This window comes from Panthera uncia (genome assembly GCF_023721935.1).
Source record: "Panthera uncia isolate 11264 chromosome D3 unlocalized genomic scaffold, Puncia_PCG_1.0 HiC_scaffold_8, whole genome shotgun sequence".
Classification (NCBI taxonomy): Eukaryota; Metazoa; Chordata; class Mammalia; order Carnivora; family Felidae; genus Panthera; species Panthera uncia.
In genome coordinates this window covers 70,935,956-70,959,404 of record NW_026057586.1, presented here as the reverse complement: position 1 = coordinate 70,959,404, position 23,449 = coordinate 70,935,956, and the positions used below count along the sequence as shown (strand labels likewise).

Genomic DNA, 23,449 nt, shown 5'->3' with positions numbered 1-23,449 from the left:
AGCCAGATGGGAGAAGAGGATTCAATGCAAGAAAAGTTCGTGCTTAATTTTTTAAGCAAATAGGGGATCCAGAAGCAGCAATACCTTCTCCTCCCCTGGTTGGATAACAAAATATCAAGAAGCTGAGACATATAGAGTGTCAGAAACATATGCATCATGGGGTGGGGGTGAGGGTGGGGAGGTGGAGAGTTCTGAAGCTGTCTTCCTCTCTGAACCTATTCTTGTGGGGTGCAAGCTGCCATGTATTTGAAACAAAAACAACGTAGAGGACTTTCCCGAAGACCCCTCCTTTCATCTTACTTACATTCTTGTCCCTTCAAAATACTCTTTTTTATGCATTACCACTGAAATTCAGAAATGGCACTTGATAAATCTGAAGGTCTACTTTCTTACAACTTTTCTTCAATTCTCAAAATGGAATCACTGAAGTATATGGGTTGGGTGCCCATTTTATCAATACTGTTGCCATTTCCCATCAACCACTGTGAACTCAAATAACAAACCATGGAAATATGTGGCTGTGGAGATACAATCTCAGGACCTCTCTGCATCCTAACACAAGATGCGCTGACGGGGGAAACTGTTGGCATTTCTAAGCATGTCACACAGAGGTCTTCCCTTTGGCCATCTCATAACATCTACATTTCTCTTTGACTACTTGGGGATCTACATCTGTGACAAATGATAACCATCCATGTGGATTTTAGTGCTCAGGGGGAAAATCAGAAGACTGTGCTAATCGGCAATCTAATATTTGGCCATTGGTGTATTTTAACCTTAATGCTTGTGGTTCTATAATTTCTCTGCTTCTCAGTCCGGCCCTGGGCACTGGTTCTAATCCTCAAAGATGGCAATAAGTAGGGGTAACAGCTAGAGGGCAGCGCACAAGATGCTTATGAATTCTCACTGTTCCATTTGTGTCCCTTCTCTGCTAGAACATATAGAAGTAGAGCTGCTAATGCTGCTGAGGTTTACATACATGTGAAAAGATTCTTCCTGGATGGATAGATCGTTCCTTATGCAGAGACTATCCTTGGGACTGTACCTAAAGTCACTTCCTAGAGCTGGGTGAGGGAACTACAGACTGCAGGCCAAATCCAGCTACTGGTTTATTATAGTCTGTGGGCTAAGGGTGGTTTTTAAAAATTTATATGGAGATAGAAGTACCTACATAATAGCCTTGATCTTGCCTGTTGGCTCACAAAGCCTGAAATATTTATTTAGGTTTGCCAACCGCTAGTCTATAGAATATATGAGCTGCCTATAGCCTCAGTTTATACTTTCTTAGATTTTAACCCCTGCATCCTGGTAGTCTAATTCTACTCATTTATCCCAAAGAAATAATAAGAGATGCGGTCAAATAATTATGTGCAAGGATGTTGTTTGCAGTATTACTTATAATTGTGATATAGCGCAGAATAACTATAAAAACTTATAGAATAATTACCAAAAATCCTTTTTAAAAATCAGAAACCATCTACAATTTTAATAAAAAAGTAAATTACCAATGAGGGTCTATCCATATGGTGATATATTATGTATTATTGAAAAATCATACTTTTACAAAATATTTAATGACTAGAAAATTTTCATGATATGGAAGTAAAATAAACAAATACATAGATAGATGTACAAGTTGGCCACAATTTTGAAAAATGAAATACATGTATTGAATCTCCTTCATCTCCTAGTGATAGAGAGCAGGTAAGAGAACGCAGTCAGCTTACCTTCCCATACTAGAATGATCTCACATTCTGAACTTCCCAGAATGAGTAGACAGAGCCAAGTTTATTCATTTTAAAAGATACAAAAAGCCTGATCTATGGAGTTTCTGGCCCCTCTGCTGGACTTGTTATTTGGTACAGAGGCCCAAAGCCTCAGGTTTTAATTCCCCCATCCGCCCAGGATGCAATCCATTTGACTGTACTTCTCAGGAATCTAACTGATGGGAATTTCTTTATCAAAGAGTTAGCTCTCATGGAAGCTGCCCCAAGAGCTTTCTCCCTCCCATCTGGGAGAGCCAAGGATGTGGCTGAAGGAAAACCAGATGGCCAATTTCACAGCTCCAACCAGATTTTGGGACTTGACCAATATAGTTTAGCTTGACTATGTTGTATCTGCATTTATCTAGCAGTTAACTTCCTTACAATTGTGAGCAGAAACTGCTTCTTTAGAAATAGTAATGCTTAAAAGGGTTCAGGGTAGAATTCATCCAAATCCTCAGCATATTCAACCCTGGATTTGAAAGGCTATTCATTTGGCCTGCCATGTTGGGCCCCTGAGAGCATGAGGCAGCTCCCTGCCAGAGTGGCCCCCTTTACCTTTCGTGGGCTGTCCACGTAGGTGGGAGTCATGGCAACGCTGCTGCTCTCCACTGGCTGGGAGGAGCTCTTGCCACTGTGCACAGCTGCCTGCTGTTCTCCCAGGCACCTGAAAGATGGAAAAACACGTATCTGTGGATTGTTGGGAGCCCCCTGGTGAAGGGCCCACATTAGCCAAGATGAAATGAAGATACTACTGCTGTCACCTCAGAAACACCCTTCTTTATTTCTCCTTCAGGCCCAACATGATACCCTTCATTGCATTCATTGTCCTGAACAATCAACAGTCCTCCCAGATAAACAAGAAAAGAGCTCCATTTAAAAAGCACTGTCACAGTGTTTATAGTATTTACATATTACTTTGAAAAGCCATGTGACATGGTTTGAATGACTCCATCCACAAACAACCCTTTTTTTAATCCTCTGGGAAGACCTGTTCTCGGTTTTCATTAAATATACCAGCAGAAGCACATTCTGAAAATTAGGGCTGCATTAACATGTGGCATAAACTATATGGGGAAATGTGTCGACTCCCCATACATTTTGAAGGTTTATATGTTAATTTTTCAAATACACGCACTTATATCCTTGCTCCTCTCCCCAATCCCCAATCACACATATCTAACAGACACTATCTCATAACACAAGACAACTATGGTTTTCTTATGACATCTTATCCCATCTCCGTTCTGATGTACATAAAAGTACATAAAAGCATATTTCCACATTTATTTTCCTTTTACCTATACTAAAAATAATTATGAGCTGTCATAACTTAAATGCTCCCCCAAATTTCTTCAACATATCACTTAATTTTTATTTGGTAGAGTTCAGGAGACTCACATTATAGTCTTAAATCTTCATCATTATTGTAACATACACTTCTTGTGGTGTACGCTGTGAGGCACTGCCCAGATCCCTCTGCTATGGCCTTGCTGGCACAGTAGTGGGCCATGTTGTCCAGACTACTCACCTGTCAGCCCCTTTGGGGACAGCCCCAGCTGCAGAGCAGCCTTGTTCAAGCTCCTCCCCCCACTGGCCCCCAGCTGCCCACAGACAATGAGTGATCAACAAGGGGGTGTACAGATCTGGCCATGTTGGTCCAACTGGGTTCATCTCTGAAGGCTGTTCTAGCTCTAGAGTTTGAGTGAGGAGACCCAAGGCTGTCACTGGGCCTGCACTGCACCTGGCTGCTCCCTCTATCCACTCCTACTTCTTCCTCCCTCCCACACATGCTGAGCCTAAGGCCTCTCCTTAATAAACAACCTGCATGTTAAACTCCATCTCAGCCTGCTTCCCAGAGATCTCAGTCTGTGACACTTCTAAAATTCTGACATGTTTATTACAGATTGTCAAGTAATCTCATACCAGAGATTTAAAATCAGTTTCCATGGTAACCTGTTATACTCTTTTTTTTTCTAGTTTATTATGGAAAAATTTCAAACATATACAAAAGTAAAAAGGATAAGATAATAAATCCCTACATACCCAGCCCCCAAATTATAGAGCCAATCATGTTTCATCTATACTCCTTACCTACACACTCCAATTATTTTGAAGCAAAACATATTTCACCTGTAAGAACTTCAATATCCACTCTATCATTAAAAGAAAATAACTTAAAAAAAAATAATCATAATTCAAACACACTTAAAATTTTAAAAATTTTCTAATATCAAATATTTCCCCAACTGTCTCCCAAAAATTATTTGTACAGTTTGTTCAAAACAGGGTTCAGTTAAGGTCCCCCTGTTGCAATGAGTTGTATCTCTTAACTCTTTTTTAAGCTATAAGTTCCTCTTCATTGTACTTCTATCTTTACAATTTATTTGTTGAAGAAAGTAGCTCATTTGTCCTGTAAATGTACATAGTCTGGATGTGCTGATTTTTATCCCTTTATTGTTTATCATATTCCTCTGTGCCTTGTACTTCCTGAGAACTGAGAGTTATACCTAATGGCTTGAGCAGATTCAGGTTCAATTTTGGACAAGAACTCTTCTTAAGTGGCATTATATATATCTATCTGGAGGCCTGTAATATCTGGCAGTCTCTCTCTGGTGATATTAGTGGCCACTGGTGATTTTTGTTAGATCCAGAAGTTCATTAAAGATCACACATGGTAATAGTCTATCATTCCTTCTGTACCTATTAGCTGCAATATTGAAAAAAGACAAACTTCCCTACACCAATTACTTGGTTACTCTGAGGTATAATTCATATAGGAAAAGCAGAACAATTGCTCAATTCTTTCCCATGTCCCTGCACCACACTGTCTCTCTCTACCACATCAAAATGTGTTTTCCTTTGAGCCTCATCCACAAAGGCACACTGTGACATTCTCTCCCCCAAAGCTGCAGGGAGAGGAAGACCTGGTTACCCCCCATTGTCCCCTCAGATACACATGACAATCCCCATTTAGTGAGCTGCCTTTCATGCGCTGACCTGTGGACTAGGAATCAGGGTTTCGAATGTGAGTCCAAAACCCTTGTCCTTGGAGGCTCCTTATCTAATGGCTCACGAGGGGACCTGCCAGCAAAAGACTAGTTACGCTATATACATGCATATGTGAAAATAAACATGGAGGTCTACTGTCTTCTACCAGGATGGGGTTGTCAGCCAAGCCTCCATAGAAGCAGTGACAATTGCCTTTTGGTGATCTCTGCTCTGACTTGGTTGTCACTGAGTTATCTTCAGCACCAGCTGCCCAGACTGGTCTCAGCCATGCTGACAATCAGCAGAAGGCTGAGACTGCTGGGGCCTCTATCTTCTACAAGAGCTTGACTAAAACACACATGACTTTAGATAAAGACCAGAAGAAAACTAGAAAAACTAGACAGTTTATAGTAAGATGGCAGGAGTATAGGTGAAGTCTTTAAAAATTCTTTTCCATATTGCTATAGCATTGTTTTTCATAATAAACAAAATCGGATCAGCTTAGTGCAGCAAAAACAAAAGCAAAGTATACAAATAAAAAACGCTGTGTGTGCTAACATTATATAAAGGTCTGGCTCCCTCTGCTTTACCTCCTATATTGAGAAAACATAGCAAGTCACCCAAGAGCAGTCATCTGGAGAGAGAATAAGTCTCAGGTCTCTCTGTCCTGACTCCTGCTTGTGGGATTAGCTGAGAGTCTCTCCCTTCACACTGGGGGACACTACCACCTCAAGTATCCTTCCTCTTCCAGTCTGAGCAGAAAGAGGCTACTTGGACAAGTGTATTAAAGGGTGACTCACTGACAAATTAAAATAAGATTCCCCCACCCCCAGCTTCACACCCCTCCCAGCAACATATGTTCCTTGTTCTTTTTTCCAGTGGGAAAGATCTGTGATTAGTTACAGGAAGAACCTGGTGGGCTGAGTTCTGGGGCCTTCCCTTGGTCAGGTGAAGGTATTTTCTGAAGGGGACCCAGTGCCCTCAGTGATGAGCTCAACCTACCCCTGCTCTCCTCCTCTCATCTGCCCCCAGGTCCTCTCCAGGTTCCCTTGTCATCCTGTGTCCCTTCTTTTCCATTTATTATCACCCTCTCTCCAGCCTCTGTGGCCGCTTGCCTGACTAGTGAGAGGCTGCCAAAGGGTCTCTGCCTCTTGGGGCCCACCTGCCAGGCCTTTCTATACATGGGACTCATTTCTGAAAACACTTCTGCCAAAGACACCAATGGCATATTTCATGATACTAAGGAATGACTGTAACATTTTAGGTAAATTATAGTATTAGGACTTTTAATTTTTTTTTTTAATTTTTAAGTTTATGTATTTGAGAGAGAAAGAAAACACAAGTAGGGGAAGGCCAGAGAGAAAGAATCCCAAGCAGGCTCTGTGCTATAGGCACAGAGTCCCACGTGGGACTCAAACTGATGAACCAGCCGAAGTTAGATGCTTAACCGACTGAGCCACTCAGGCTCCCGAGGACTTTTTTTTTTTTTAAAGGAGTACTTCTCAGGGCACCTGGGGGTTCAGTTGGTTGCGTCTGACTCTTGATTTTGACTCAGGCCACGATCTCACAGTTTGTGGGATCAAGCCCTGCATCGAGCTCTGTGCTGACAGCACAGAGCCTGCTTGGGAGTCTCTCTCTCCCTCTCTCTGTCCCTCCCTCGCTCACATGTGCGCGCACTCTCTCTCTCTCTCTCTCTCTCTCTCTCTCTCTCTCTCTCAGAATAAGTAAATAAACTTAAAAAAGTATAAAGGAGTACTTCACTTTCAGTGATACATATTGAAATATTATAGATGAAGAGATATGATGCCTGAAGCTTAATAAAGAGTAAAAAGGAAGGTGAGAACATGTGGGATATAAATGAAATAAGACAGGCCATGAGTTGGGGTCCCTGGGTGGCTCAGTGGGTTAAGCATCCAACTTCAGCTCAGGTCATGATCTCATGGGTTCACGAATTTAAGCCCCACATCAGGCTCTGTGTTGATAGCTTGGAGCCTGGAGCCTGCTTCAGATTCTATGTCTCCCTCTCTCTGCCCCTCCCTCACTCAAGCTGTCTCTATCTCTCTCTCTCTCTTAAAAATAAACAAAACAGGGGCGCCTGGGTGGCTCAGTCAGTTAAGCATCTGACTTCGGCTCAGGTCATGATCTCGCAGTCTGTGAGTTTGAGCCCCGCATCGGGCTCTGTGCTGACAGCTCAGAGCCTGGAGCCTGCTTCAAATTCTGTGTCTCCTTCTCTCTCTCTGCCTCTCCCCTGCTCATGGTCTGTTTCTCTCTGTCTCTCAATAACAAAATAAACGTTAAAAAATTAAAAAAATAATAATAAAAAAATAAATAAAACATCAAAAATTTAATTAAAAAAAAAAAAGATTGGCCATGAGTTGATAATCATCGAAGCTGCAATGATAAGGAAACAGGGATTTATTATACTAGTCTACTTTACCTATTTGAAATTTTCCATTAAAATAAAAAACTTACAAAGGATCCCTTTTGTGATAAGAACATGTAAGGACAGCGTGGCATCCAACTTCCCACCTGTCTTTCCAATTGCACCTAGACTATGCCTTAAGCTCACTCCATGTTACTTTTGGAAAGCCTAATGTACACAGGTTCCTGCTTGGCCCAACATGGTCCCTCATGCCAGACAGATAAGGTCTAGTCTCCCCTAACATCTGTATAAGGAACTTCAACATCCCTTCCTCTGTCATTCTATGACTATCTATTGTGCACATACTATGTGCCAAGCACAACACACAGCCTCTGCCCTCAGAGCACAGGCAAGTCAGGGGGAATGTGAGTAAACCTGGTAGAGTTCCACTAAGGGTTCTGATGGATATTGGTCTGGGGTGACAGGAAGCACAGAATCTGAGCTGGCTGGGAGGGTGAGGGGGCCGGGAAGGTTCCCAGAGTGAGGGCCACCTGCACACAGAGGTGTTTTCTCCTCTTGCCCAAGTTCCCCCTCGCCTCTCTCTATAGATGCTTTCTTCCCTTCAAGGCCAACTCAAATCCCACCTCCTGGGACACTGTCACTGCCCTCCCAGGCAAGATGTAGCCCCACCAATATCCTGGGAAATGGAGCACATACTGTTTATGAAGGGACCACACAAATGCTTAGAGAAGCTGGCCAGGTCACATGCCTGAGGGTGCAAGACAAGTCCAAGACTAGAGGGTGTGGCTGTTCTCTGGTAAAACAGAGGGCATGTGCTCATTCCAAAGTGCCAGCCTTCCCATGGCTGGCTGTGCATGTGGACCCAGTACTATAACTGAGGCTCTTCTATTTCTAGAAAGGCTAGATTTTATTATCTATAGTACAGTGTTGTGTCATAGTATCTGCGATACACTGTTTTATGAATAATATAATCATGTATCATGTTGTATATACTATACAACTTCTCATATACAAATTCAAATAAAATCCAAATTAGTATATGAAATCTTCAAACTAAAAAAATGCAGCTCAGATATTTTAAAAATATTTTGTATCTTGAGGGCAGTGAAACTATTCTGTAATAGTGGCTACATGTCATTACAAATTTGTCTAAACTCATAGAAAGTATAACACCAAGAGTGATCTGTAATGTAAGCTACAAATACTGGGTGATAATGTGACAATGCAGGTTTATCAATTACAATAAATGTCCCACTCTGGTAGGGGATGTTGACAATGGAGGAGATTGTGCAGGTATGAAGACAGGGGGTATACAAGAAATCTCTCTTCCTTCCACTCAAGTTTGCTTTGAACCTACAACTGCTCTAAATTACAAAATGTATTATAAAAAAAAAAACAAAACTCAAAGAAACAAAGAAACCCCACTTTATAGGCCAAACCAAATGTATCTGTAGTTCAAATTAAGTCCCAGATTGCAAGTTTATAATTTCTGGCATATTTCATGTTATTTGACACTTACTGGGTATTAACACAGCTTTCTCATGTATGTGTGTTTTTCTTAATTTCAGGCTCCTTGCAGAAACAATATTTCACCTCCACTCACAAAACCTTTGGAGCCTGCTGGTGGGGACGAGTCACTCCCCGAGCAGGCACTTACTTCTGACTGGCCTCCATCTCCAACAGGGCGGACAGAGCTGATGTTCCCTTCTTGCCAACTGGGGGGCCGGTAGAATCAAGGGAGTGTGTGGCAATGGGCCCGGTCATCTGTAAGCCTTTCATGGCAGTCCCTTTCTAAAGCAGAGAAGAGGAGACAAGACCATCAGCCTCAGTGGGCTCCCTTAGCAGATGCCACTCACAGCCCAGAGCGTGCCTGCCGTATCTGTTGTGCTTGAGGCTCTGGGAATCCAATTAACAGAGGCAAGTGACATGGGTTCCTGCTATTCAGTAAATGCTTAGAACAGCTTTTCACTTCAACTGACGGTTCAAATGCCTGTCAACTCAAAACAAACTGCCTCCTTGAGGTGGGTTCCACAAATCACTTCACCCTTGTCGCACCACCAGGAAGTAAATAATGTTCTACCTAAATCACGGAAGAAGAAACTGAGTCCCAGAGAGGTTAAGTAACCTATCCCAAATCCCACTGAAGCTAGAGTTCAAGCTCTAGTCATCTGGTTTCAAAACCAAAGTTCTTTCTACCATGCAAGGTCTTTCAGAAATGTTTCTAATTATAAGCAATGCTACCCTACAAAGGGTAGCCAGTGTGGGGGGAAGAACATGGAACTTGGGGTTAAAAACACAGCTAATGAAACATCACTACTCACAGTGAAAAGGAATGAATTACTGATACAAGCCACAAATTGTATGAACTTGGGTGAATCCCAGGGGCATTATCCTGAGTGAAAGAAGGCAGCTTCTCAAAAGGTTACACATTATATGATTCTGTGTATATGACTTTTGGAAAAGGCAACAGTACAGTGATGGAGAACAGGCCAGTGGCTGCCAGGGGTTATAGATGGGGGCAAAATGTGACTATAAAGGGTGGCACGAGGGAGTTTTTTGGGAGTGATAGAACTACTCTGTATCCTGATTGTAGTTGTAGTGTTACATGAATCTATGCCTCTGTTAAAATTCACAGACCTGTACACACACACACACACACACACACACACACACACACACACAGAATCCCAGATCTGCCCTGTACTGGCGGGGCATATCCCATAACCCCATGAGCCTCAGTATCCTCACTGGGTGGTGTGGGGCTGAACACACCCAAGGTGCTGGAAATTCCAAAAGTAATGAGAGTTAAACAAGTATCGCTGCCACTACCCTCGAGTGACTTTTACTCAGTAATCCAGAGGAAGCAGCTGGGCTTGACATAGGGTCTCACCTGGGGAATGCACGAAGGAGCTGTGTGTCCTCAGGTAGGCAAGGGTGGTCCTGTGCCACAGAACACTACCCACTGGCTGCCTGTACCCTATCCGTCCCTCCTTCACCCTGCACTAGAGGAGAACTCACTGTTTCAGAGTTAAGATAAATGCAACTGCAGAGTAAATAAACCGGTCAGAGAGAGGCCCCTGAGATAGGAGGAGACCAAGCACAGCCCCCACGGGGCCCACAGAGCCCTACCCGCATCATGCGATCTGAGCGATGCCGCCTGCGGATCCGGTTCAAACCCTCCACAAAACGGATAAAACCATCCAGGAGCTGCCACTCTTCTTCATCCGCCCGGGGCCTGTCCCCATAGATGTCGCAGTGGGCTTCCCCCTCTGTGATACGCTTGGTGGCAGTGACACAGGCTGGCAGCAGCAGGAAGCGGGTCCTCCAGAACTTCAGAGACTCAATTAAGCTGTGGAGGGCCAAAGGGAGAAAAGGGGGTGGGTGAGCAAAAGCAGACAATAAAAGCACGCCTAATGAACACCCCATCTTGACCCTGTCCTCAGAGGCGGTATGCGACGAGCAAGCTCCCCTTGAATAAGTGTTCGTCTGATGCTACATCTCATGGCTTCATTTAAAACACAAGCTTTAGGGGCGCCTGGGTGGCTCAGTTGGTTAAGCGTCCGACTTCGGCTCAGGTCATGATCTCGCAGTCTGTGGGTTCGAGCCCCGCGTCGGGCTCTGTGCTGACAGCTCAGAGCCTGGAGCCTGTTTCAGATTCTGTGTCTCCCTCTTTCTCTGACCCTCCCCTGTTCATGCTCTCTCTGTCTCAAAAATAAATAAATGTTAAAAAAAATTAAAAAATAAATAAATAAATAAAAAATAAAACACAAGCTTTGGAGGTAGGCTATGAAACGTGCTTTTAGTTTATATCCCAGAGATGTCAGAATGATTCGTGCTGCCAGACTCGGTGGGGTTGTGGCTTTTAAATCACACATAAAAATTAAAAATCAAAAATGAGACACCACAGGCAGTCAGGAAAAGGTTAAGAACATGATCTACGCTGACATTTCATCAAAGAGCACTTCATCACTGAAGTTTCTGTTGTTGTACTGTGGTAAAACATACATAGCAAAATGTGCCACGTTAACAATCCTGAAGTGTACACTTCTATGCCATCAAGTACGTTCACATTGCTGTGCAACCATCACCACCACCCACCTTCTCACTGAGTTTTGTAACCCAGTGCAGATGTGCTTTTTGTTCTTCCATGATTTCTAAAACAAACATCATCTTGTAATCAGAAAAAAGGACAGACGTGTTAAAATTCAGGTACACCCAAGGCAGCCAGACGGAAAGCCAAAGCACACTCTCTGACCTGAAGTCCTCAGACCCAGCAGAACAGATATACTGATCTAAGTAATTCCACTTGTACTCCTCCAGCCGCTCATGGGAGAATTCCACCCAACAGGAGACGAACTCTGAGTCCGAGTGGGAGGGACAGAGGCTGTAGGTGTAGTGGATCTGGGCGGATTCATAAGGGTACCTGAAAAACAAAGGGCATGCCCAGAAGTCCAAAAGAGAATTCCCTCTCCTCCAATTCTTCTGGACCTTTCCATCTCCATATACTTAGCACCATCCTTGGCATTTCAACCCTCAAGTGCAGTAACCAACTCATCCCAAGGGACTGGAAACAGAAATTTCTTAGTTCTTAAACTTTGTCATTCTTTTACCCTCCCATTTTTTATTTTTAATTGGCTTTCTAGGAATCAGGCTAAACATCATAGGCTGAATCATAATCCCTTTTAGAGGAAGGTGAGCTATAACCATAAAATAATCCTAGAGAGCAAAACAGTAATTCCAAGAAAAGGAAGACCAACCACTCAACCTATCTTGAATTATGTCATGCACATAAGTCATTATGTGCACAGCATGCATTACAAACACAAGTTAGTAATGTGGACACAATTCAGGACAGTAGGTGAAAACCTTAAATTTCCAAGGACTCACTTGGGAAGGTAACGTGTCACTGTGATCATCTTATCCTTCAGCGTCACTTTGTGGAACGTTCTGCCCATACTCAGCCAGTACTGGTCCTCCTCCTCAGGGCGGTTTCGGGACACAAGGCCTAACAGAGGGGGGGTTAAAATCATTTCCTCCATCTAGTCGAGGATCATTCCTTTAACAGGCAATTGCTTCTCTTCCATATACAGTCAGAAAAAGGAGAAACAAAAGAGGCAACTCTTTTGATTCTCCTTTTTCTGACTGTATATGGTTTTTGGTAAAATACATGTTAAAAAAAAAAAAAAGTCCTGAAGTTGGCAGAAATTTTCTGTTACTAAACCAGCCAGCAGCAGATTAGAGCCCGGGGTGCTGACAGCATCCAGAAGACACACTCAAAGCTGAAGAGCCTGATTCCTCAGCCTTGGAGAAGGAAAGCTCTGGATTAGATGTTAATGGGCCAAGACTCAACTCTGGGACTGAAATGAAACTCCACTCCACTCAAGCACAAGCTGCCACTCTGGCAGTTAAGGTCCTCGCCCCCAGTGTGGCAGCCAACCTACCTTTAGTTTCCGTGACTCCCACACTATGACCATGCTTTGGTCTTTTTTTTAAAGTTTATTTATTTATTTAGAAAGAAAGAGATAGGGAGCACGCACAAGCCAGGGAGGGGCAGAGAGAGAGAGAGAGAGAATCCCAAGCAGGCTCCATGCTGTCAGCACAGAGCCCCAAGTGGGGCTCCATCTCACAAACCATGAGATCATGACCTGAGCTGAAAGCAAGAGCCAGAGGCTTAACCAACTGAACCACCCAGGCACCCAAAACCATGCTTCAGTTGTAATTTTCTTCTCTAAACATTTGCTCCTGTTGCTTTTTCTGCCTTCTCTTTCTGGGCCATCAAGATCCCACAGATCACTTACGGTCACCATCAAAATTGCCACTGCTCCAGTAAGCTAGCAGATCCCATCAGCAGTTTGAATTTTACCCTGGATGTGGCTCCACATGTGCGTGTCTCACACCCTTTCAAAGTGGAGGTTCCATGAGGCCGGGGCCCAAATCTTGTTTGTCTTTAAATTTTCTGTAGCACCTGACAAAATGCCATGCCCACAGCAGGTATCGAAAACATACTAGGTGAATTGAATTGTGCATAGAAAGAGAGAAATTCTGAGGAATCAAGAAAACTGTAAGCTTTTAAGAGAGTAAAAATAGTGCCTCGATGGACAACTGAGCAAAGACAAGATTCTTGTGATCTAGAAATGAAACCGGGTGCCCTCATGCAGTTCTGAGAGACAGTCACATAGGGCAGGCAGCATGGGAGTTGTCAGGATGAGAGGATGGCAGAGGTTGAAAGGACCTTCACTAGGAATGCAAAATTTCCCAGGTGATAGTGAGGGGCGGCAGTCAGGCTGCATATAAGAGGACAGGGTTTGACTCAGAGGACCCTAGGTTAAACCCCATCACTTCCATTTGTCAGCAGTGTGCCCTTGGGTACCAAACCTCTCTGAGTCTCACTTTCTGCAACTAGAGTGTGTCTGAGGGCCCCCATCTCTGCATTCCTTCTTTCTTGCAACAACCCCTTGCTGGCTGTAAGGAAGACAAAGTCATGGGATAATGTTCATGAGCACCTAGCACAGTACTGAGACACCACTCTAAATTAGTTCCTGTTTTGGGGCATCTGGGTGGCTCAGTTGGTTAAGTGTCCAACTTTAGCTCAGGTCATGATCTCGCAGTTCATGTGCTGGAGCCCCACGTTGGTCTGTCTGCTGTCAGCACAGAGCCTGCTTCAGATTCTCTGCACCACCACCCCATCTCGCCCCCACTTGTTCTCTAAATAAATTAATTAAATAAATAAATAAACTAAAAAAAGGAAAGAAAAAAATTAATTGGTTCCTGTTTTTATCCTGCACAGCACTCTTGACAATCTGTGATCAAATAAATACTTGTGGTTTATTTAGTCTAATGCTTGTTTTGCCCAGTAGACAATAAACTTTGAGGACAGGGCTGAGGCTATTCTGTTCACTACTGGAACAGGTCCCCCTCATAACTAGTAGTCAACAAATCTTCAATCAGAAGCAATCTCACTTATAATAGTCACTTTTCCAATAACTAATAAACAACAATGATACCATTTCTGTTACTACAGAAATAAAAGGATTAAATTTATCACAGGAAAAAATAGCCAGAAAGAGTATGGTCAGGTGAGTAGACTGGCCAACTAGCCATGACATGAGACTCATGAATCGACCAGAGCAGAAGTGGATGCCAGAGGAATTATGAACCTCTAAGGGCTATTCTAGAGAAAAGCAGGTAGGAAGCCTAGATGGGCCCACTGACGCTAAATAAAGATTAATTCATTCCACTATTCCTGGGATAAAGAACAAAATCCTTCACATGGCCCTGTGAGGCCTGGGTCTCCTGACATGTCTGGCCACATCTCCAGCTTACTCCCTGTGCTCCATCCCACCAGTCTTCTTTTTGTTGCCCAGAAAGTGTCACAGTGCCTCCTGCCACAGAGCCTTTGCACATACTAATCCCTCTGCCTGGCATGTTCTTCCCATATACTTCTACCCACTCCCAACCTGGTTCTCTTCCTAGTAACTCTTGCACATAGTTTAGGTCTCACCTCAAACATCACCTCCTCACGGAAGCCATCCCTGACCCTCCAGACTAGATCAAGACCAATATTAAATATCCTTATAGCCCTTTGATTTTTCCTTCACAGTCTTTATCACAAGGAATTATATTATTTCATAGTATGATTAATGTTATTTTTCCCCACTGGGCTATAAATGCCCCACAGAGCAAGGGCTTCAAAAATACTGTTGAGTGAATGAATGAATGAATGAATGAATATATTTATCAACCCATATTGTTGTATGCCAGGCACGGTAGTCTCCAATGTAAAGGATAAAAACGTGAGGTTGATATAGTCCCGGAACTCAAGAAGATTACTATTCAGTACAGTCTAGAAAATAAAAAGAAGACAACAAGTGATAAATAACATAATGGGCTCCCAAGAAAATCCAGAGGGAGCCCAAAGCTTCATCATAAGCAACAAGGCCTGGACTGGATAGACCACCAAGCTCTCTATCACAGATCCATACTTCTTTGATTTTCTGGCCAGAGGCACTCTAATGGAGTCAAAGATGATCTGAGGTTTTGAGCTGGGAGGTTAGGAAAGTGGGGAATCTCATTAGCTGCAAGGAGGAAGCAGGAGCCTAACAGGTACTTACTGATTGTTCTGGGAAATGATCCCTGCTTTCTGGTTCTAGGCACCCATACTTAATTCTCTCTACCTGACTTATTTCAGAAGAGCTCTCCGGAGCCTGGCTGTAACTCAATTGGCATCACTGAGTCTCTGTCACTTAGTGCCTGCCACTCACAGATGATCCATTCTTGCTTCAATGTGCTAAGCTTCACCAACAAGTAAGAGAAGATGAATCCAGAATTGGGGGGGGGGGGGGGGGAAGTATAAACTTCAGGTTTACAAAACTTCTGAGAACCTGCTGTGTGCCAGGTACTGTGCTAGAAATAAATATTGGGTCTAAAGGGACGCCTGGGTGGCTCAGTCGGTTGCGTCTCCGACTTCGGCTCAGGTCACAATCTCACAGCTTGTGAGTTCGAGCCCCGTGTCGGGCTCTGTGCTGACAGCTCAGAGCCTGGAGCCTGCTTCGAATTCTGTGTCTCCCTCTCTCTCTGCCCCTAACCCACTTGCATTGTCTCTGTCTCTCCCAAAAATAAAAATAAACATTAAAAAAAGTATATTGGGTCTAAAATATGCACTATGTACTTTGACGGTTCAGTCCTGGCTCAGCTGCCTGCTACTACAGGGTATTGCCAAAGCCAGGCTATAACATTCCTGAACTGGGTTATATCCTCTTCCTTAAAAGGAGAGTGGTAGATTAAAGAAAATTTTAAGATAAATCTGGGCCTAGTGGAGACTATATTCCTCATGTAAAGTAAAATTTTGTGAATTTTGTGTTGAAAAATAATTACTCCTAAATTTGTCTATTCCCTACCATCTTGAGAACGTACTCATACAAATTTAGTTGAAAAGAAAAAATACAAGTCCCCAGAGAAAAACTCACCTCGGCTATAGAGTGGGCTGCTGCTCAGCGGGGGTGGGACAGCAGGGTTGGGTTTCTGTGCCTTGGGCTGCACTATGATTTGGTAGCCCTGCATGAGACGCTGGCAGATGAACTCTTCAAACACCTGCTGGGCCGTCATCTGCACACCTTCCTCATCCCTCCTGAGAAAACAGACGGTTGTTCACATGGGTGTGCTTGGCCCAGGTCAGAGTGACACTCAGAGTCTATACTGCCATCCTCTGTTTTTGCTTTGACCCCACAAGCCAGCCCTGATAACCATTGTATGGTGGTTCATAAAACTATCAATCTATAAACCAGTTTTGGGAGAAATGATCAGTTGAAAAGAGGCAGAAGAAGAAGGCAAATAAAAGCTAATAGCCAATCTTAGAAAAGAAGATCAGGGATGCCTGGGTGGCTCAGTCAGTAGAGCGTTCAACTTTTGATTTTGGTTCTGGTCATGATCTCAGGGCTGTAGGTGATCTCAGGCGCCTGGGTGGTTTAGTCAGTTAAGCCTCCGACTCTTGATTTTGGCTCAGGTCATGATCCCACAGTCGTGAGATGGAGCCCCATGTCGGGCTCTGTGCTGACAGCATGGAGCCTGCTTGGGATTCTCTCTCTCTCTCTCTCTCTCTCTCTCTCTCTCTCTCTCTCTCTCCCCCCCCTCTCTCTGCCCCTCCCCTGCTTGTGCACATACTCTCTCTCAAAATAAATAAACATTTTTTTAATTAAAAAAAATTTATCTTTCTCTCCCTCTGCCCCTCTCTCCAGCTAGTGCACTCTCTAAAACTTAAAAAAAAAAAAATGTTTTTAATTAAAAAAAAATTTTTTAAAGAGATTTAGTGTGTCCAGAACAAATGCAATAGAGAAATATGAGAAAGGATCAATGAGGACAAATGGCTAAAGGAGGCATGTCAATGGAACTCTAAAAAAAAATCGACAGTTCTTGCTTCAATAAAATTCTCTAAACAGAAAAGGAAGACACAAGCTTGAAAATGCAGTGTTTTGATGCATACCCCAAACCCTCCTCTGACACCGACCTGTCGATGTCTGCTTCTGGGAGGAGATCATAACAGCCCTCCGTGTAGTCATTCTGCAGGCCCTGGCGGTCAGGGAAGTAGTCGGTGGTGAGGGGGAGACACGCCGGAGTAGTGAGAGACTTCCAGTCCACTCCAACTGTGCAACAGAAGCCTGGCACTACAGGGGGAGCAGACAGTGTCAGAACTGCCTCGTGTAACAGGAGAGAAAGGTACATGTGGTCACCAGGGCAGGTGTGGGACATGGGTGGGGTGGGGGAGAGGAATGAAAGGTGACAAAATTGCCAGGAAAGGGATGGAAAAGAAGAAAGGGGGTGGGGGAGGGAGGAAGAGAGAAACAGAGTTTGTTAGATAATGCAGTGCAAGTGCTTATCCAATCCCATCATGCAAATGGGATTCACAGCTGATATTTTTCATTTTTTGCCGATCCTCAGCTAACAGCCACAATGCCAGTGAGGTTACGGCAGGGTAGCACAGGCAGTGTTATGCATCGAAGCAAATCAACATTCCAAGAGCAGAAAACAGGCTCAAGCCAGAGCCTCTCTGGAGGACTGCAGAGTGGCCGGTGGGGAAAGAAGAGCTCAGCCAGGTTTTGGAGCAATCAGCACATGGTAGCAGAATTCAGGAATACTTTCAGAATTGCAAAAATAGGTCACAGATCCAAAAGGGTAGGAGGAGAAATCAAAGAAGGGTGTCTGGGAAAGTTACAAGGCCATAACTTCAAGAGACAGACTTTAACAATCTAGAAACGAAAGCTGCAATCAGCAGAGTGGGCCCAATCACATGGATCTGTCCTGAATCGCCTGCTCTTTGGTTAAAGCAGGGTTTCTCCACCTTGGCACTACTGACATTTTGGACTGGAAAATTCTTTGTCTTGGGGGGCTGTCCTTTGTATTTTAGGATTTGAACAGCATCCCTGGACTCTACTTACTAGATGCCAGTGGCATCTCCTGGTTGTGAAAACCAAAAACGTCTGCAGATGTTGCCACATGTCCCCCCAGGGAGCAAAATCATCCCCAGTTGAGAATCACTGACTTAAGGTAATAGGGAAGTTATCTCTTTAAGTAATTTAAGCAAATATTATTTTTCAAATCTTTATACAAGGGAGCAATCTGAAGCAAAAACACTCCATGACTTTGCCTCTGAGTATCAAGCAAGGGACACCTTAAACACCTTATCTTTGGGGTGCCGGGATGGCTCAGTTGGTTACGCATCCGACTCTGGATTTCGGCTCAAGTCATGATCTCACGGTTGTGAGACTGAGCCCCACGTTGGGCTCCGCGCTGAGTGTGTAACCTGCTTGGGATTCTCTGTCTCCATCTCTCTCTGACCCTCCGCAGCTCACACTCGCATGAACATGTGCGCGCTCCCTCTCTAACAGTAAGTAAATAAATAAATAAATAGCACCTTATCTTTTGCACAGTGCTAATGCAGCTTACATTGTGATTCACCTCTGTCTCATTCACCCTATCTCATCAGCTGACACATGGCCTCCTCGGAGCAGGTACTGCAACATCACTGACCCCTTTAAACACCTGGCCAAGCTGAACCTCCCAGAAGTTACTCAATCAGAAGCCTCTCTGCTTAGGGATCTTTCCACCACATAGTGACACACACACACTACCCAATACAACAGAGTCCCACTGAACCTAGAGTTAAAGGACAAGAAGAGGACCTGACGCATGTGATAAGTCATAGTGGGAAACACACCCCATGTAGCACCACTGCCTTAGGAAATTGCAACAAAACTAACTCCCTGATCTACACAGGTCTAGGGTATTTTATTTGTTTGTTTGTTTGTTTGAATTCTATTTTAGTGTGGTAAACACACTTAACATGAGAGCTACTCTTCGCAAAATTTTAAGAGTACAACACAGGAATGCTAACTTGGGCACAGCGTTGTGCAGCAGATCTCTAGAATTTATTCATCATGCATAACTGGAACGTTATATCCACTGATTAGCAACTCCTCACTTCCGCCTCCCCTCAAGCCCCTGGCAACCACCTACTCTCTGATTCTGTGAGTTTGACTATACACAGGCCTTGATAACTCATTAACACTTCAAGAATTAAAAAATCACAATCTAAAAGAACCTAATTGATCACCCCAATTTCCCAATATGGCAGATGAAGGAGTAAGCTTGTTCCTAGTTCCCAGTTAGAACCAGGAGCAGAAGGAAGACACCCAATCAAAACTACAGTGGGAAGCCAGAAGCAGAAGACAATTGAATATGCTGTCTTAGATCGTTCTGGCTCTCATTAGCTTCCTGACCCTCTGGATCATAAACATCCTTCAGAAATGTTTTCTGCTGGGCACACACCAAGATACAAACATTCAAATGTCTGGTCCAAAATCCCATGGTGAGAAAAGTTCCTGATTCTTAGTTTAATGATGTTTTTTCCTTGGGCAAACAGTGTGGCCTCTCTTCTAACTCCAATATCTTTACGCCCTATAGAGAAGGACTCTGAAGAGGGCCCACAACAGAACCGTTGAATTAACAACGATAAACATGGATTCCAAAATCCAGTGCTAGGGTTGTACAGAAAGAATAGGCTCATCTATTCATTGTTGGCAGCATTCTGGAAAATAATCATCCTGCCAACCATACTTTGGGGGAAATATATTCCAGGATGTGAACTGAAAGAAAAGATATACCCACTGCACCATGTACTATACCTGTATTCAATAGTATTGCTAAAAAACTAGAAACCACCCAAAATGACCCCCAATAATAAATGATTTTTCAAACTGGGATGTAATGTGTTTGATACATGTGCTAAGTCACTAAAAATGACTAGCAGGGGGACACGTGGTTGCTCAGTGGGTTAAGCATCCAACTCTTGGTTTCAGCTCAGGTCATGATCTTGAGGTTCCTGGGTTTGACCCCCCCACATTGGGCTCTGTGCTGGCAGTGTGGAGCCTGCTTGGGATTCTCTCTCCCTCTCTTTCTGCCCTTCCCCGACGTGTGCACACATGTGCGCATTCATGCTCACTCTCTCTCAAAATAAAACATTTAAAAAAATGACTAAGGGCTCTTGGGTGACTCAGTTGGTTAAGCATCCGACTCCTGATTTCAGCTCAGGTCATGATCTCATAGTTGTGAGATCGAGCCCCGCATCAGGCTCCACACTGGATGTGGAGCCTGCTTAAGATTCTCTTTCTCCCTCCCTCTCCCCTTCCAATGCATGAGTGCGTTTTCTCTCTCTCTCTCTCTCTCAAAAAAAAAAAAAAAAAGAGGGGTGCCTAGGTGGCTCAGTCAGTTAAGTATCCAACTTGGGCTCAGACCTTGATCTTGTGGTTCATGAGTTCAAGCCCTTGCATCGGGCTCTGTGCTGACAGCTCAGAGCCTGGAGCCTGCTTCAGATTCTGTGTTTCCTCTCTCTCTGCCCCTCCCCCACTCATGCTTGGTCTGTGTCTCTCAAAAATAAACATTAAAATTTTTTTTAAATAATAGAAAAAGAAAAAAAATGACTAATATGAGGAGTCAGAAGAAGTAGTAAAAGGATTATTTAGTTAATTATAAGTGGGAAGAAAGATTCAGTGATGTATATCTACTGGTCACAGCTAAGTAAAATAAAGTCTACCAGGTAGTAGGATTTTTTTTTTTTTTTTTTTTTGGTATTCTGCTATTATAGATATTTAGATGTGCTCTTCCTGCAGATATTTCAACAGATAAAGATGATTAAAAAAAAATGCAACCCAGTCAAACAATTTCAACTACAAGTATGTATACGGTTCTAGTCCCTCTTATTCCTTTGTTCCCCAGAGCCATCACAAGGCCTTTAAGGGCTAAGGCCAGTTCTGAATTGGCGTAAGGACCTCAAGGGAATTCCATTACCCTTCCCACGTGCTGCCGAATCACATTCGAGAAGAGGTTATTTGGCCACTCCTCTCTTCACTTTCCACTGGAGAGGCTGAAAATTTTTCCTTTACCACATTGCCTTCTGGTACCCAGAGATGTGTGGACTTCCCACAGAGCTCCCCCTTGCTTCCTCATGCTCTGACCACCCCCGCCCTGACCCCACCCCAGTCAGCTGCTCCCTCTTACTTGGATCTGGAGAGGTAGAAACACTGTCCTCTAGAGAATCCTTGTTTTGGGTCCTAGGATTCATACCTATGGAAAGATGAAAACAGCTTAATGAGGCTCATTCTATAAAATAAAGAAATAAATGAAAGTACTGGCCAGTTATGGTTGAAAAAGCCCAAAATCATAGCTAAAAATAAAAAATGTGAACCAAGTACAAATTCTGTGAATATTTCAAACAGCACAAAAGAATCAATCAAAGAAAAATGAGCAATCTAAAACTTGGGAATGATCCAGAACGTTACTCTGAGGTTATCAATACCATTCTCTGCCCAATGAGACCATCAGCATTGGCTTACATGCACACGCGCACACACACACACTAGCAAAAACCAATCCACCATTTATTTTAAGAAAATGGCTATATTTCAAAGTCACTTCAACTAATTGGATAAATCTTTAGCAAAAACAAAATGACCTATTTAAAGTTTATTTCACTTATCAGTCATCATTATCTGGAATTTCCTTCTCCAAATCATAGCTTTCTGGAATATGACCTAAGACATATTAAAACTCACCACTTTAAGAGAAAAACAATGATTTTCCCTATAAGTGTCTGAAAGAAAAAACAGATCTTTGAAATGCAACTTATTGCCTGAAAAGTAACAGAACTAATTTTAAAGTACATATCAATATTTATTTTTTTATGTTTATTTATTTTTGAGAGAGAGAGAGCGAGAGACAGACAGAGTGTGAGCGGGGGAGGGACAGAGCAAGAGGGAAATAAAGAATCCGAAGCAGGCTCCAGGCTCTGAGCTGTCAGCACAGAGCTTGACACAGGGCTCAAACTCACGAGCCTCGAGATCATGACCTGAGCCAAAGTGGGACGCTTAACCGACTGAGCCACCCACGTGCCCCAAAGTACATATCAATGTTTAAAGGTCCCTTTCTAGACACATATACTTACTAGAAAATTATGGTACTATGAAAAAGATTGGGAAAATCCTCACCAAACTGTCAACAGTGGCTACCTCCAAGGAGAAAGCTGGGGGAGGTGACAGGAGGTAAACCAGAACTTACAGTTTTTATTCTAGATACTTTTGTGTCATCTGAATCTTTTATAACAAGAATAAATACGTATAAGTCCCTCATGGAGTCTTTGAAAGACAAGCCACAACATGGGAGAAAACATCTGCAAATCACCTATATAGCAAAGGACTTGTAGCCAGATTATATAAACAGCCCTCAAAACTCAAGAATAAGAGCACAACTTAATGAGAAATAGGGCAAAAGATTTGAACATTTCACTGAACACATACAGAAACCAAATAAGCACATGAAAAGATGCTCAACTTCCTCAGCCATTAGGGAAATGGCAAGTTAAAAGTACAGATACCTCTACAGACCTCTTGGAATGGCTAAAATGACAAGTTATGCCAAGTGTGAACAAGATGTGGAACAATGGAAACCCTTATTCATTGATGGTAGGAATGCAGAATGGTGCACGGCTTTGGAAAACAGTTTAAAAAAAATAATAACTTTTTTTTTAACGGTTTATTATTTTTGAGAGACAGAGAGCATGAGCAGGGGAGGGGCAGAAAGAGAGGGAGACACAGAATCTGAAGCAGGTTCCAGGCTCTGAGCTGTCAGCACGGCAGCTTCTTTAAAAGTTAAACAGGGGCACCTGGGTGGCTCAGTCGGTTAAGCGGCCGACTTCAGCTCAGGTCATGATCTCATGGTTTGTGAGTTCAAGCCCCGCGTCGGGCTCTGTGCTGACAGCTCGGAGCCTGGAGCCTGTTTCGGATTCTGTGTCTCCCTCTCTCTGACTCTCCCCCATTCATGCTCTGTCTCAAAAAAAAATAAACGTTAAAAAAAAAAAAAAAGTTAAAAAAAAAAAAGTTAAACAGATAGGGGTGCCTGGTTGGCTCAGTCAGAAGAGCATGTGACTCTTGATCAGGTTAAGGTTGGTTAAGCAGCCAACTTCAGCTCAGGTCATGATCTCATGGTTCCTGAGTTCAAGTCCTGCATTGGGCTCTGTGCTGACAGCTCAGAGCCTGAAGCCTGCTTTGGATTCTGTGTCTCCTCTCTCTCTGTCCCTCCCCTGCTCACACACTCTCTCTCTCAAAATAAATAACCATTAAAAAAATTTTTTTTAATAAATACGTAAAAATAAAAGTTAAACAGATATTTTACCGTTTGACCCAGCAATTCCATGCCTACGAACTTACTCAAGAGAAATAAAAAAAAAAACTGTTATGTAAATGTTTACGGTAGCTTTATTCATAGT

At 43.3% G+C, this 23,449-nt stretch overlaps 1 protein-coding gene across 10 annotated transcripts in view; it reads right to left on the bottom strand.

Annotated features, from left to right (window-relative positions):
• Positions 1-23,449, bottom strand: part of DEPDC5 (DEP domain containing 5, GATOR1 subcomplex subunit) — a 125,647-nt gene that overhangs the window by 35,413 nt on the left and 66,785 nt on the right. For 7 of the 10 annotated variants that reach the window (XM_049619070.1, XM_049619069.1, XM_049619071.1 and 4 more), the window contains 8 exons: positions 21,187-21,252; positions 17,141-17,324; positions 16,104-16,264; positions 12,025-12,142; positions 11,393-11,560; positions 10,267-10,486; positions 8,795-8,928; positions 2,322-2,430 (listed from right to left, as the gene is read on the bottom strand). In XM_049619070.1, the coding sequence (XP_049475027.1) occupies positions 2,322-2,430; positions 8,795-8,928; positions 10,267-10,486; positions 11,393-11,560; positions 12,025-12,142; positions 16,104-16,264; positions 17,141-17,324; positions 21,187-21,252 (1,160 nt within the window). The remainder of the gene's footprint in view (positions 1-2,321; positions 2,431-8,794; positions 8,929-10,266; positions 10,487-11,392; positions 11,561-12,024; positions 12,143-16,103; positions 16,265-17,140; positions 17,325-21,186; positions 21,253-23,449) is intronic. The other 3 variants (XM_049619072.1, XM_049619074.1, XM_049619076.1) reach the window with 1 other exon arrangement.